The sequence below is a fragment of the Trichogramma pretiosum genome, unplaced genomic scaffold (genome assembly GCF_000599845.2).
Source record: "Trichogramma pretiosum strain Unisexual culture from Peru unplaced genomic scaffold, Tpre_2.0 scaffold54, whole genome shotgun sequence".
NCBI lineage: Eukaryota > Metazoa > Arthropoda > Insecta > Hymenoptera > Trichogrammatidae > Trichogramma > Trichogramma pretiosum.
This window is the reverse complement of record NW_019641628.1, coordinates 903664-918247: the sequence shown is the minus strand read 5'-3', so window position 1 is coordinate 918247 and position 14584 is coordinate 903664. Positions and strand designations below refer to the sequence as shown.

Genomic DNA, 14584 nt, shown 5'->3' with positions numbered 1-14584 from the left:
AGACAATTTCCTCGGATTTCTCATCACTTTTATTCATTTTGGGGCTTAAAATAAACGATGGATTTTTCTATTTATGGTTACGGAGATTGAAAGAGTAAAATTTATGTTCTGGTATTATAGCTTGTTTCGTTGAGAAAGACAACTTCAAAGTAATATGCTTTTACTCTAACATGATCAGTGTTCGAAGGACAATCTGAAAATTGATTATAATTATATTGTTTACAATGAAGTTACCGACTTATCTATCCGTTTATTGTCCTTGAAATATTTAAATTAGTTTAAAATTACAAATTTGCGACGATTTCTTCACGGAATTTATTTGGTCTTCTAAAACTAAAAACTTTGAAACAAATTCGTTGTGAAGTGTATTGTAATTTTTTCCAAAGTATCTTTCTCGGAGTAATTCAAGATTCACTTGAATTTGACCCTAGTAGATTTTTCTTCTTGTGATTAGATGTGCCAAAGCGAACTAGCTTATTCAATCGTTTTAGAGTTTTTACAAAAATTTGTGGAATATATTTAGATGAAAAGAATTTTTAAAATATTTCATGATCATTTCATATTCAACAAAAGCATGTGAAAAAGTATAGTTTTTTGCAAAACGGAAAAAAGTATTTTGTGAAATGGTTCATTCAGTATGAATATGTCAACCCTTTGGGTAAAAAAAATGTTATATCTTTGTTCAGGTTTTATTAAAATGATTAATTTACATAAAAAATACATATTTTTTTTATTTGTATTTAATTGCTACTTAAAGTGTAATAGTTGAAAATAATCGAGTAGAGTCTACATTGTGAATTTTAATTAATGTATTAACAAAAAATGTCATTGTTTCAAAAGTGTAAGATTTGTACAACGTGTGTCTTAATTATGGTAAGGAGTAGAGATGCATTTAATTAACTAAAAATTCACTCCAATCAATTGAAATTATTCAATTGAAAGTTAAATTTTAACTCTCCACATTGTCGATAGAGAGCTAAATTTAATTCTCAATCGTAAAATTAATAAACAATGCAACGCCTAGTACAGAGTAATTTTTTTTAGTTTTTTTTTTCAGCAATTTTCTGCTTCTCCATATACAATTATTTGTATCGAGTTACAATTATCGATAACGGTAAATTAATTTCTTATCGTATAAAATAAAAAGCGCTTCGACACAACTACGTAATATAAATACATAAAAAAAGAAGGGAAAAAACGGTATAATAAACGTAATGACTGATCGACTGCAGGATTATTACAATTACATATACTGTCGAGTTTCGAGCCGTCGGTGCACGATCGGCATCGTGGACGGGCAACTCGAGTCGTTGGCAGTGGGCTGAATCGTGTCAATGAACTTAATTTTCCTCCCTCATCAGAATATCCGAGCCAGCAGAAGCAGGAGCAGCAGTGGACTGAGCAGCAGAGCCTTGCCGGCCGAGCTCTTGCAGACGAGGTACTCGAATTGCACGGTGTAGGCCAAGTCGTCGGGGTATCGGCACTGATCCGCTGCAAGAGGCGAAACAACAAATTAATAAAAATAAATCATTAAAAATTACGTACGACGCGACTCGTCAAATATAATTATCAGCGAAAAACTCACGTCTCGTGCAGAGGGCGTTCCTGTTGGCCGAGCCGCCGGCCAGCTTGGGCCTGACCGACACGTAGTAGGGCCGGCACTCGTGCAGATAGTAGGCGCCGTCGCAGCTCATCTTGACCACGTGGGTGTTGGTCGCGCAGTCGGGCCTGTCGCCGCCGCTGCTGCTGGCCTGGGTCTGATTGAGGACCTCGAGGCTGCGCGCCGAGCAGATCTCCAGCGGCACCGAGGCGTCGCCGTTCTTCACGATGATGGCCGGCGGATTGTTGGCGTCGTCCGACTTGAAGTAGTTCGGGTGCATGCGATAGACGTGCTGGCCGTTGGGACCCACGTGGGCCTTGAGCTCCTTCGACTGGCCGTTGCTGGCCGTCTCGTCGTAGTCGGCGCCGCAGCGGGTGTTGATCAGTCGACGGGGCACCCGCTTGATCCGAGCCACCAGGCCGTCAAGCTGGTACTGCTCGTTGGAGCTGGAGAACGAGGGCACCTGGAAGAGGTCGTCGCCCTTGTCGAGCACGTAGTCTTCCCAGCGGCTCTTGGCGCCGGCGGTGAGGAACAGCGCCACGGCGTCCGGGGCACGCTCGTGCATCTCCTTCAGCACCTTCATCTGGTAGTCCTTGTCCTGCTGCGAGGGGCGCGTCTCGTAGGTCAGGAACAGGGCAATGTCGGACTGGCCGCCCGCGCGACCCACCCGCCTCTCCTCGTTCAGCTTGTCGTTCTGGATGCTGCGCAGACTGCGCAGGGCCGTCGACACGTCGAAGCCGCGGTTCGTCACTGCGTCAGAGAAAAATAATAATAATAATTTCGATGAGTTTTGTGATCGCGACGTTAAACGAGGTCGCGTTTGGTTTCTTATATGTATATTTACTTTGATCGTAGACGGTCCTGTTGAAGTTCTGCAGGTCGGTGATGACGTTGCTGGTCTGGACGAGGATTTTGCCGTCGGCGCCGTTGACGATGCTGAAGTTGCCGCTGAACGGGCTGATGTCGAGCTTACCGAGCAGTTGCCTATTTTTGTGGCGTTCGGGAAAAAAACGTGTTACGATATCTTGTATGGAGTATTCGCGATTTTGTACAAAAAATCCTTGAAATTCGAAGCTGAAGTTACGATTGAGTTTTTTACTACTAAATGCACGTTGATAATTTATTTTTTATACCAGCGGCCCGAAAGTGACTACTTCCCGGCCGCTGCGCAAAACGGGATATTGCTATTTTCGGGCCACGGAGTATGAAAAATAGTATACAGGCCTAAGCCGCGAAAAAAGAAAGCCCCAGAGCTCGTGTTTATTTACTAATTACACGTATTTTGGGACTTTTCTGTTTTTCGCGGCCTAGGGCAGTATATACTATATTCAAGTACCAATAACATCGATTTGATAAGTTTTTTTTATAGGAGTATTTTTGTGTTTCTGAGGACGAATTATCATAGATTTTTGTAAATGATACTTGTTTGATATTGACGAAATAATACAAAACTGTACTACGACTCTCTTTTTGGACATCAATGCCCACAGTAAAATCCATTATTATTCGTAAAATGACATTTCAATTGCATCATTTTAGGTGAATCTTAAATTATTAATGCTATAGATTATCTAAAATCTTTTACTTCGAACGATCGTATGGTTATCAAAAGAAAAATCGATGATGGTTTTTTTAATCAATTTATTCACTTAATCAAATATTACAGAATAGATGTCCTTAATTATTACAGAATATATATACAGAATAGATGTACGAATAAACCGAATTGATGCTAAAAGTAAAACAAACTAAAGACAAGGATAAATAATTGGATCATAGAAGACCCCACTTGAGCCAAGCAGCTAATAAAAGTAAAACAAACAAAAGACAAGAAAAAAAAATAGTTGGATCATCGAACACGCTCTCGAGGCGAGCATAGTGGTACAAATTTTCGTTTCGAAAGTCCCTCATGTACGTCTTGCCAAGGTCGATCGGCAGCAAATTGTACGTCCACTCCCGGTAGGCATCGAGGGCCCAGCGTCGGAAGAATCCTCTCGCCATCGTCTCACACAGAAGCAGGGCGCAGTCCCGTTGGCTGTTCCCGGGCAGCTGCTGTAACTTCTTCGACTTGGCGAACGCGAAGTAGTCGGAATAGGTGACTCCTCGTTCGTCCGCCTGCTCGGGTCGTAGCCGGATCAGATCGTCGAGCGACAGGTCCTCGCGTATCTTCATCTCTTTGGCCTTTTCGACGAACGTTGCGTCCAACGCTTGAAGAGGAGTCGCTCGCTCCTTTCGCTCGAACAATTCGTACCTCTCGAACAGCTTCATGATCGTCGAGGCGTCGTCTCGCCGCATCGCGTATCCTTTGCTTTCGAGACGTTCGACGACTACCATCAGACCGGACGCCAGTATCAATTTGGTCGCTGCCTCGTGGCTGTCGTAAGATCGCAGACTCTCGACGAATTCGCTCTCGGTCGGGAAAACGAAGCTAGCGAGATCGGTGCCGCACATCATAAGTATATCCATTCTGTCCGGCAGCAGATTCGACACGGCCCACTGCAGCGGGCACCGGCCCCGAGTATTTTCCTGTCTTCTGCCATTACCAGAGGCCACGTGAAAATCTGTGGGTCCGCTGCGATTAGATCTGTTGCCTCTATCGACGATCCTGGTCTTACTTTGCACGACGACGGCCCTGCGGTGGATGGTCGCGTCCGGCGGTGGCTTGGTACTAGTCAAGAGGGCATTGATCTCGCTCTCGCTGAAGCCGCTGCGTGCCGACAGGTAGACGAATCGTTTTCTCGATTGTTTGATGCAGTCCCAGAGCAGACAGCCGATGTCCTCCTTGACGAAGATGTCCCGGAGATCGACGCGTCGTGGGCCCGGCCAGTTCTGGATCGACTCGCAGAGTTGATCGAGAAACGCCAATCGCTTTTTTTCAACGTTCCACCTGACCTCCTCGCGCAAGCACTTCAGATCGTTCACGAAGTTGTCGTAATGGTGATCTCCCCAAAGATCGTTTGCAGCAGCCATTGTTTATAATCACACAAAACACAATCGCTTACGATTCAACAAACTTATGTATTTTTTTTTTTCACTTTTGAACACGTGGTCGACGCTATATACTTTAGGTGCAGGCTGTTCACGAGTCGGCGACCGAACTTACACTGATAGTACATACGATTGAAATTAGAAAGTCGTACGAACGCGTGGACACATCGTACAATTTTAGAGATTCGAGTGACGCTGCATCGATCTATACTATATGGAGTAATCGAAGGAAAATCGTGAATTCGTCGTAGTGGGGGGGCCGATCGTGACGTCATAGCGCACAGCTGCCTATTTCTTTGGCGGCGCTTTACCAAATCTAATGCGACTCCAACTGCGTGACGTTAGACGTCGAGGAACACGCACATGGCAGCACGAGAGAGAAAGTAAGAGAGACAGAGATAAATTGAAATAAGAGCCTAATTATGCTTCACTCGCTGGAAATCATCGTAAAATGATTGATGATCAGATGTCCGATATTGAAAACTTCCATCTCTTACAATTCCATTGAAAAAATTCAGTGAGCGTCGATAATTAAATCATTTGATTCTTATTGTAATTAGGTATAACTCGAGCTAAATTTTTCCACGGAGTCGTACCCTCCGTAAGAGTGAGGTAAATCATAGAAGTGAATTTCAAGCCCAACATTAATTTATTGGTAACTATGAAGATTAACGACAAGGTATATAATAGATAACGATAGATATGAAAATCAAAAGTAATTAAAAAAGAACCCGTGCGGGTGAAGTCAGACGAAAAATTATTGGCGATGTATTTGAAAAATTTAATTTTTCATTGTGAATTTGTCGAAAAAAAAAAGAATTACATAAATGCACTAGGAAAGTCAAATCAAAAATGATAATTTCTCAAGACTTGAACAACATACACTAATTGGAAAATCAACCAACAAAAAATCAAAACGAATTCAATAATTGAATAAATAATAATAATATGATAAAAATAATACTAAAAATAATAATAAAATAATAAAAAAAAAATAATAATAATAATACAGAAATTTAGGTAGACTACAAATGAACAAATATCGGTTCGAATCCAAGTAGATGAACCTTTCAATTGGTAGCCAGTGGCGCGTCGTCTCCATGGAAGAAACCAGTTCCCATCTCCGTAAAAATCCTCTCGACATTATTTCGCACAAAAGAAAAGCACAACCCCGTCTGCAGTCTTCGGGCAGCTCGCTCAATTTTTCCGAGCGCGCAAATTCGTAAAATTCCTCGTGCGTGGGTAGTTTCGCCGCATCATCGAGTCGAAACTCGTTTAGCAGGCTCAGTTCGTAGAGCGACAGGCTCGAATTTACCATCAATCCTTTCGCTTTGCTGACGAACTTCTCGTTGTTTGTTAAAGATTTTTCAAACCCCCTAGAAAGACCCTCTGGCCTCTTGAACAATTTATGCTCATGGAACAGGTGTGCGATCTCTATAGCGTCGCCTAGTTGCAGTTTGTATCCTCCTTTTTCCAGGCATTCGACGACGGCCAGAGCAGCAGATATTACTCTTAATGTGCATCGATCCAATTTGCTTTGGTACTTTTTAAATCCTTCGCAGAAGTGACTTGTAGTTGGAAAAACGAAGCTAGACAGGTCAGCCCCATGATCCAAGAGTACATCGATCGTACGAAGCAAAAAACTCACCACGGCCCACTGCAAAGGTGTCCGACCCTTCTTGTCCTTCACGTTGACCTGCACCGTCAGCTGGTTATCGCAGCAAATCTCAAAGAACCTCTTCACCAAGTCGTCATCGTCGTCTCTTTTGCAAATAATATGCAGAGGTGTAAATCCGTCTTTGCTGACTGTATTGGGATCCGCGCCTCCTCTTAGCAGCATTTCGACCACCTCCTTGTGACCGACGAGCAGAGCCAAGTTCAGTGGCGTAATACCTGATTCTGGCTCGAGACAGTTGGGATCTTGACCGAGCTCGAGGAATTTCTCGACGACGTCAGCGAGGCCATTCTTGCAGGCCGCGTAAAAATTTGAGCACCGCGATCCATCTCGCGTGCATTCTTCTAAATAATTGATGGTGCACAAATTTTTAGAAACTTCCTTGGGAATCTTTGGTCTGATTCTGCAGAATACTCGAATGTTTCCTTTTAATTCTTGAATAGCATTATGCAAAGCTCTTCGATCTTTGTCCAAGTCCATCACCAAGTCTGATAAGTCATTGTTCTTTGCTGTCAGCTCATTGATCTCTTTCGTGCTAGACTTTTTATGTTCTTCTAATTCTTCTTTGAGTTGTGCGATTTCATTGGTTTGGTTTTTTATTAATGTTTCGTCACTGTAATTCTCGTTAAATCTACTGTACATTTTAAAAATTGCTCGGATCATGTTGTTGCTCGAAGTAACCTTACGGGCAGTCTTGTGATCGCATCTAGCCGCACGATGCACAGATCCGATACGACGCAGCAGCGGCTTGTTGTTTTTATTAATTTTAGGCTTGTCCTTGCAGTTGGTCAGAGCCATGCACGCCAGGAATTCAATGAAACGATAAAAACGTCTACCCTCGTAGTTCAAGCAATCCGAGATAAGACGCTCGATTTCTTCATTTTGAAAAATGTCTCGGAGATTCGGAAATTGGCCCTTCCAATTTTTTATCAAGTGACAAAGTTGATCAAGGAGCTCGTATCTTTCTTTTTTAATCTTCCAATTGACCATCAATCGCAGTCTCTTCAACATTCGGCCGAGAGATTTGACTCGTTTTTGCTCGACTTTCCAATCGATCTTTTTACGTAAGTTCTCCGCTTTTTCTGCCTTACGGCTTTCTTTGAAGGGACGGACTTGAATGCCAATCATGGTTTTGCGCACTCACACTCACAACACAGAATTTCTTATAATCAAAAATATTTTCGTTCTTTCTTTTTCCGTTCTTTTCGCTGCTGCGAGTTAAAGTGTACTGACTATTCGTACACTACGTTTAACGTACAGAGAGAAATGAATACGCGTGTACGGAGCTCAGTAGATAAAAAAGAGAGAGAAAGCAATAAATACGTGGACGGAGCTATGAGAGATACCCAACGTACCGTCAAGTAGGGGCCAGCCGTATGTATAACGTATGCGACAATAATAGTAGCACATGTCTACAGGCATAGGCAAAGTCCCTACTTCGCTGGATTTAAGTTTTAAAACTATGTCGTAGGTGTGTAGGCGTTAGACGGTGAGGCGCTCGCACGAACACGTGTATGTTGCGCGCGCGCGCACACGAGAAAAAGGAAGAGAGAGAGAGGTAAATCAAGTATGATGCCGTAAAGACCTTGGTTTCGGAGTTGGTAATAATAGTGGTAAAATAATGTCATTACTGCTTTTGGCCGCGAAAAATAAAAAATTCCCATCCGAAAGAAGCTTCATAACAGCGCTTCTGAACACGAATAATTCCCTTCCGCTGCCAAAAATCAGGAACTGGTAGATCAAGGGTCTCTATTGGGAGTGAAAAATGGGACAATTTTTTTACGACGTGCCGTACGTTCATCAGAGTTGAATTACTTCAATTTTTAACCTTAGATGTTTTTCTCGGTGTGATTTATCATTTATTACAATTGATTATACCATTTAAATGTCATCATTCGAATTCTAGTGGATTTTTCTGCGAGTATTCGAGAGTCACAAAAAACTTTCAAACGATTGTAGGTATTCTCAAATACGAAACTAGTAGCCAAATTCACGGACAAAGTGACACAAAATTCAATCGCAATTAGAGCATCGTATTTCAAGGATTTTTTTGTTGTTGCTCACGCATATCGCACGAAAAAAGATCGAAAATAGTACTTACGACAAGATCGAGTACAGTTGATCGTAGGGCCAGGACGAGTCGACGACGACGGTCACGTCGACGGCCGTCTCGAGGTTCGACGATCGGCCAGTATTTTGTCCGCTGTTCTCGCACGCGTTCGGCGACATTTTCGCTGCGAAATTGACATCATTATCATCGAAACCCAATCACTCTACCGCAGCGCTCAAAAAAATGGTGTACTCACGTATAAAAGTCTGCAGATCCTTGACGGCCTGGCGGACGAGCTCCTGTATCTTCTCGTCGGTGATGAAGGCGGTGGCGAGCTCGGGGCTCAGCACGACGGCCGCGCTGTAGGCCTGCTGCACGAGCTTGTCCGTGTTGGCCATTACGAGTTGCTGGGCCAGCTGGTTGCGATTGCAGGCGCGCACCTTCTCCTCGAAGAAGCCCCGATCGCTGTAGTACATCTCGAGGATCTGCGACAGCCTCAGGCCCGGGTAGCGATTGTGCTGCTGGAGCACCGTCTCGGCGATGGCGAGGCCGTCGAGGTCGCCGCGTATCTCAGCGGCGGTCATCTGCAGGTCCTCGTTGGCCTCGAGGAAGTAGAAGCGCGGCGAGTCGGTGGAGTTCCAGTGGCCCTCGGTGCCGATGCGATAGCCCTGGGGCATGCTGGGCAGACGTGGTCCCTGCATGAGGGCGACCTCCGCGAGGTCGCCCGCAAGGGTGGCCAGGTAGCGATTCTCGATGGGCGACTCGGTCGAGTAGCTCGTGATCATCGGGTTGGAGTTGGAGGAGTCGTCGAAGCCGCCGCCCACGCGGGCGCGCAGCAGCGTGGACACGGCCACGGTCTGGGGCTGCAGACCAGCGGCTATGCCGGCCAGCAGAGGTCCACCGGCTACCGATCCCCATCTAGCGGCGCCGAATCGGTAAGAGATCGTTAAGCAACGATTGGAGACTATGTAGATCGTTATGGAGGATATAATAAAATACTTACGGTGTTTTGACGACGCCGTTCTCGATCGGGCAGTTGCTCAGCGGCGGCTCGTTCTGGGCGTAGCGGCCGTTCCTCGTGAGCGGATGGTTGGGCGGCAGCTCCGGGTACTGCGAGTCCGGGTCGACGCTCTCGTTCTTAGCCTTGAGGGCTCTTCTGTAATAGCGCATAATTACGTTCGACATAAGATTAACGGCTTGGGGAGCTGACTTATTACTGGAGCCCGGATTATATGCAAATGCACGGATTGCATACGAAATTGCATATTTTGCATATTTTTACCAATTTTAACAACATTTTTACAAACAGGGGCAGTTGCGCAATTTTCAAATTGGCTGTACTTATGTAAATAAAACAATAACTTGAATCATAAGAATTATTGTTATTAGTTTCTACACTGAGAAAAAAATCTCATTGATTCAACAAAATTATTTAATTAAATACCATCTAACAAAATATTTAATTGTTTTTACCAAAGTTTCATAGCTTCAATCAATCATTCATTCAATCAATCATTTGATTAAATTAATAGTAAATAAAATATTAAATTAGATTTCATTGAATCAATGAATGTTTTTTCTCCGTGTAGTTGATCGAGGAAACTTTTCCTTACAAGTTTTTCAATTTAATCCGCGACAAAAATTACATTTATTACATAATGGCATATTTGAATTATTTTTGCACATTTTCAACAAATTTTCATGCACATTTACTTGCATGTTTTGCCTTTTTTATTATATGTAAGCCGACCTCTATTCGTATCACTATATTATCAAGTTCGTCATTGTACTCACATCTGGTCGGCGCTGAGGGTCTCGACGTCGCTGCTCTTGGACAGGCCGCGTCTGTAGCGGCGCGAGTTGTAGGGCCTCGACTGGTACGACGACTGGTAGGACGACTGATAGCTATTGCTTGGTCGTTGGCAGTCGCGCGACTCGTCTTGGCGCACGTACTTGTCGATGCTGCTCGAGATCATGGCGTGCAACGAGCACTAAATAAAATCAAAACCGGTCATGTAGCATAATATTTGGCACACATTTTTCGTTGTATTATATATTACTCACCCGCTCGAGGGGAGTGATGCTGTTGAGATCGAGCTGGGGGGCCGCCGTGCCCGGGATGACCTGCAGCGTCTTGGCGTGGCGCCGGAAGTGCATGCCCATGGGGGCGTACGGCAGCACGCCCGACTGCGAGTGGATCGTCGGGCTCTTCACGATGCCGTCCTGGCGGAATCTATTTTTTTTTTTATTGTAACACAAAATCATCGTTCAGATCGGTCATATTGTATTGGTCAGATTTATAATTAGGCGCTATTGTTAATAATGTAATAATCGCGCGATGGATCATCGCGACCGAGATTATCGGGTTGAGCATTTACAATGCATTACGTCGGGATTATAATTGCGCGCGATTACGCTCCCGACTTTGATGTGTTATTATTATAATGTGTATATCATCGTCACTGAGGCTGCTGATAAGGAGGTTTTAAGCCAGCGGAAATGGATTTAGTCAGCGCGAAGTAAGTCGAAAATGGGAAATTAGTCATGCAAGGTATCGTGAGTACCGAGAGTGTATGTGTAATATCCGATTGTCGGATGTTATTTGCGCAGGGCAATTGTCAATGAATAATCGATTTTAATACCTTAAGGTGGCTCGTCAGCAATCATAACAATAGTATACAGCGAGGCGTTTGTCTGTCTCTCTCTCTCGCATTAGACAGGCAACCGCTCGCACTATTCGAAATCAATGATTTTACGCACATTTTCTTTAATTACTCATTAGTTAGTTCGATAAGGGGTAATTTTTAACATACCAATCGAAACGTAGTGACTTGAAACATAACATATTCGTTTTTGGTTAATATCTGTCGTTGAATAAAATAGTTATAGCGTAAAATGTATGAAATTAGGATGGCCTCCTATAAGAGCCCATGTTAAATTTGCTATTTTCAACGGCTTCATTCTCAAAAATTAGTACGGCAACCCATGCTGAAATTTTGATAACACATCAAGGGCACTTTAAATGACATTTCTGCCAAGTTCTATAATCATCTGTTGTTGAGCCGTTTTACTGATGAGCCACCTTAACTCTTTGATTTTTACTCTCGCTATAGTTTACCGATCCCGTGCTCGAGTCAGTATTAAAATATCGTGATCGGTATACCATTGCTGTTTCGTTTTTTTTTTTTTTTTTTTCAACACAAGATTGCCTCACCGATGCAGCAGAGCTCCGGCAAAGTCGCGCACGCTCAGGCCGAATCCCGGCGCGTTCTCGATCTTGCGAATGATGGAGACGAGATGGTTGAGGTCGTGCGGCAGCAGATTCCACTTGGCCAGATCCGGATTCTCGTAGCAGTCGACGAGATTCGGCGACAGGATCTTCTTGGCATTCTCCTGGGCTCGGCTCGACGAAACTGTAAAATCATCGAAGCAAAAAAATGAGGCATGTAACCGGAAGCTTTTAAAAAAAATTTCGTCCTCGCGCTGCCAGATAATCTCTACACGCAGCTCTTTTACACGTGTGCGAGTATCGTATGGATGTTCGTGTGTGCGAGAGTACTCGCGGGCCAATATGACACATTGTGTACACACTCAAAGGCGCAGAGATTATAAAGCTCGACTCGCACCCATCTATACAATACGATATAGCACATATTTTTCTATCTGTATCTATTGTAGACATTATTGTACTCGACGTATAGAGATGTATACGTCTGTGTGTGAGTGTAAGGCTGTGGCCGATACAGATACCTCTTTACGCGTTAGCAGGTATTATTATACATTGCCGCGTACATTATAAAATATGACGCTATCGAAGCCGAGAATCGGTCGCCGCTTCGGCTTATCTGCGAGATTTCCACACTCTCACGCGCGTCGTATACCGTGCGCCGTTACACTCGTTTCATGAAATTCTTGTAAAAAGAGTCACTTGAATAATATACATACATATATGCGATATGTATATGTATAACGCACTCGAGAGTATAAGAACTCTCGCGAACCAGCTCGCGAAATTACTTCGTATAATAATGATATCGAAAAGCAAGGAAAAAAAAATTCGCGATCGATGCCTCGAATAATGAATTGCAAATTGTTGCCGCCGCCGCCCCGGTGACACCGAAAAGCTAGAGAAGAAAAACGGCTCGCTCCGGAAGGCCGAAAATCGATGCCAAGAAAAAGTAGGACTTACCGATCAGCAGCAGGAACAGGAGCAGCGCGCGGAAAGCGCCCGACGACTCGACGCCGGCGAAGAACGTCCGCATTTTATACGGAGGTAAAATCACACAAATTATAATAATCACTCGCGATAAATAATGGAACAGAGTTTCGCAGCCTAAATTATAAATCTCTGCACTCAGTTTCGGGTCAGCAGAGATCCTCGAGAGAGAGAATCCAATTGTAATGGAGTCGCGCGTCGGACTGACGCGGGGGGACAATCGGTGCCCGGTAAAGTACTATACTACTACACTAGATGTACAATAAAGAAGGTATAACCGCGGGGAACTGGTACGGCGGTGGCGGTGGCGACGCACACCTTAGCTTTTAGGACGCTATACACAGACACACACACACGGCTCTCTCTTATCTGTCGCTCGCGGCACGCACTCTTACTCGCGCCCGAGAGATAAGATATAGCCTCTCTTCTTCTCTCTATCCCTACCAATATATGTATAACGTATACAGATGAGAGCACCTCCGTGAAATAATACTATGCCTTATCTCGAGCCCGCATCTCTCACTTTCTGCTGCCACGATGATGAATCGTAATGTTACGGAGGACCGTACTTTATATGGGTGTATGATTTTTTGACACCTGCGTTTATAGGCAGTCAAATTTTGGAATGCCATACGTTCAAACGCTTGACATTTATAAAAGCTTTGCATCTCATCGAAATATATACCTGACACACGTAAAAGAGACGTTACCCTATAGAGCCGAAAGGTATCTACTTTAAACTCAGAGGCAAAGAGGTCTTGAGTTTTCAAGTCACCACACATAGTAAATGAAAGCATAGGTATTCGATTAAAATCAAATAATAATATTGAATTAATCGATAATATTATTAAAGAAAACATTATATAATTTTATCGTTCATCAATTATTTTAATATTATTATTTGATTTTAATTGAATACCTAAGCTTGCAATTACTGGCTAAGTGAGTCTATGTAATAAAACGGACACGAGATCTTTTCTGCCCGATTGCTTTAAAATGAAACCTTGTCTCGTTTCGTTAGTGCAATCTCGATAAAAATCATGCATCATTGTGTCCGATTTACGTATATACCTAACGACGCGTCAAACGCACGTAACCCACTTGTCACCGCACCAGAGCAAGTGTAAGTATCCCCGCGAACGATCGAAACGATCGGTCGAAATCGTGAGAATGACTCATTCGGAAGTAAAGCGGAAACTCCGCGCGTCCAGCGCGAGTACTCGTAAAAATCTCATCGCATGCGCACGACGACATCTTTGCGCGTCGCCGCGCCGTTATCATCTCTCTCGCGTACGGCCCCAGTAGAGCTCTTGTCTCGTTGAAAATTACATATATATGTTTGCGCTCGCCTTCTCGGAAAAGTGCCGACGAGTCGCTCATCTCGAGGCGACGGACGGAGGGCCTCGCGCGAATCGAGCATATTACGTTATTGCGGGTGCGGCAGCGGAAGAAGCGCGTGTGTGTGTGTGTACAAACGTCTATGGGCCATCTATGCGCGCGGCTCCAAGGATCCAGTTCCGGTTCCACACACGTACCCTATAGGCAGGATAATTCTGGCGATCGTCGTAACGGTCGCGCGACACGCGACGATTCCAGGCACACACACGTATTATATATTTTTGTGTGTATAAAGCGTGACCCGCGAGCGCGAGATCGATTTATCGATTTTTGAGTGGCGGCAGCTCCGCATCATGGTTGCGTGCGCGTGCCATGACGAAGGTCTCTCTCGTTGTATACTCGTCGTATATATATAGCAAACACGTGCATGTATAGGAATTATAAACGATATAAGTTGTCCGAGGGGAATCTGGGTCATCGCGGGCATAATATGTATTACCGCCCGTACAGGTGAATACCTCGGCAGGCACGAAACACGTGCGCGCGAGCCTTTTCACTTTTTGGCTTATATATACCTGTATACAATGTATTTTACCTTAACGTACCTATACCGCGCGGCAGGACGATTCAAAAGGAATTAGAGAGAGAGAGAGAGAGAGAGAAAGAGAGCGTGTGGCTTATCTTATCGAGCGCATCGGCCGACTACTATATGTGCGC

General features: G+C 44.2%; 1 protein-coding gene across 2 annotated transcripts; it reads right to left on the bottom strand.

Moving 5' to 3' along the window:
* Positions 1 to 755: 755 nt before the first annotated feature.
* On the bottom strand, positions 756 to 12898 carry LOC106654302. Of its 2 annotated transcripts, none has more exons than XM_023459102.1 (10): positions 12503 to 12898; positions 11528 to 11726; positions 10378 to 10546; positions 10108 to 10304; positions 9317 to 9466; positions 8570 to 9231; positions 8365 to 8497; positions 2445 to 2584; positions 1586 to 2350; positions 756 to 1491 (listed from the first exon to the last, which is right to left on the bottom strand). In XM_023459102.1, the coding sequence occupies exons 1-10, from the start codon at positions 12573 to 12575 to the stop codon at positions 1358 to 1360; spliced, it is 2622 nt and encodes an 873-aa protein (XP_023314870.1). In that variant the 5' UTR covers positions 12576 to 12898; the 3' UTR covers positions 756 to 1357. The 2 variants fall into 2 exon arrangements, with proteins under 2 accessions (XP_023314870.1, XP_014229582.1); XM_014374096.2 differs by having other exon boundaries at positions 9317 to 9469; positions 12503 to 12897.
* Between the last annotated feature and the right edge of the window lie 1686 nt (positions 12899 to 14584).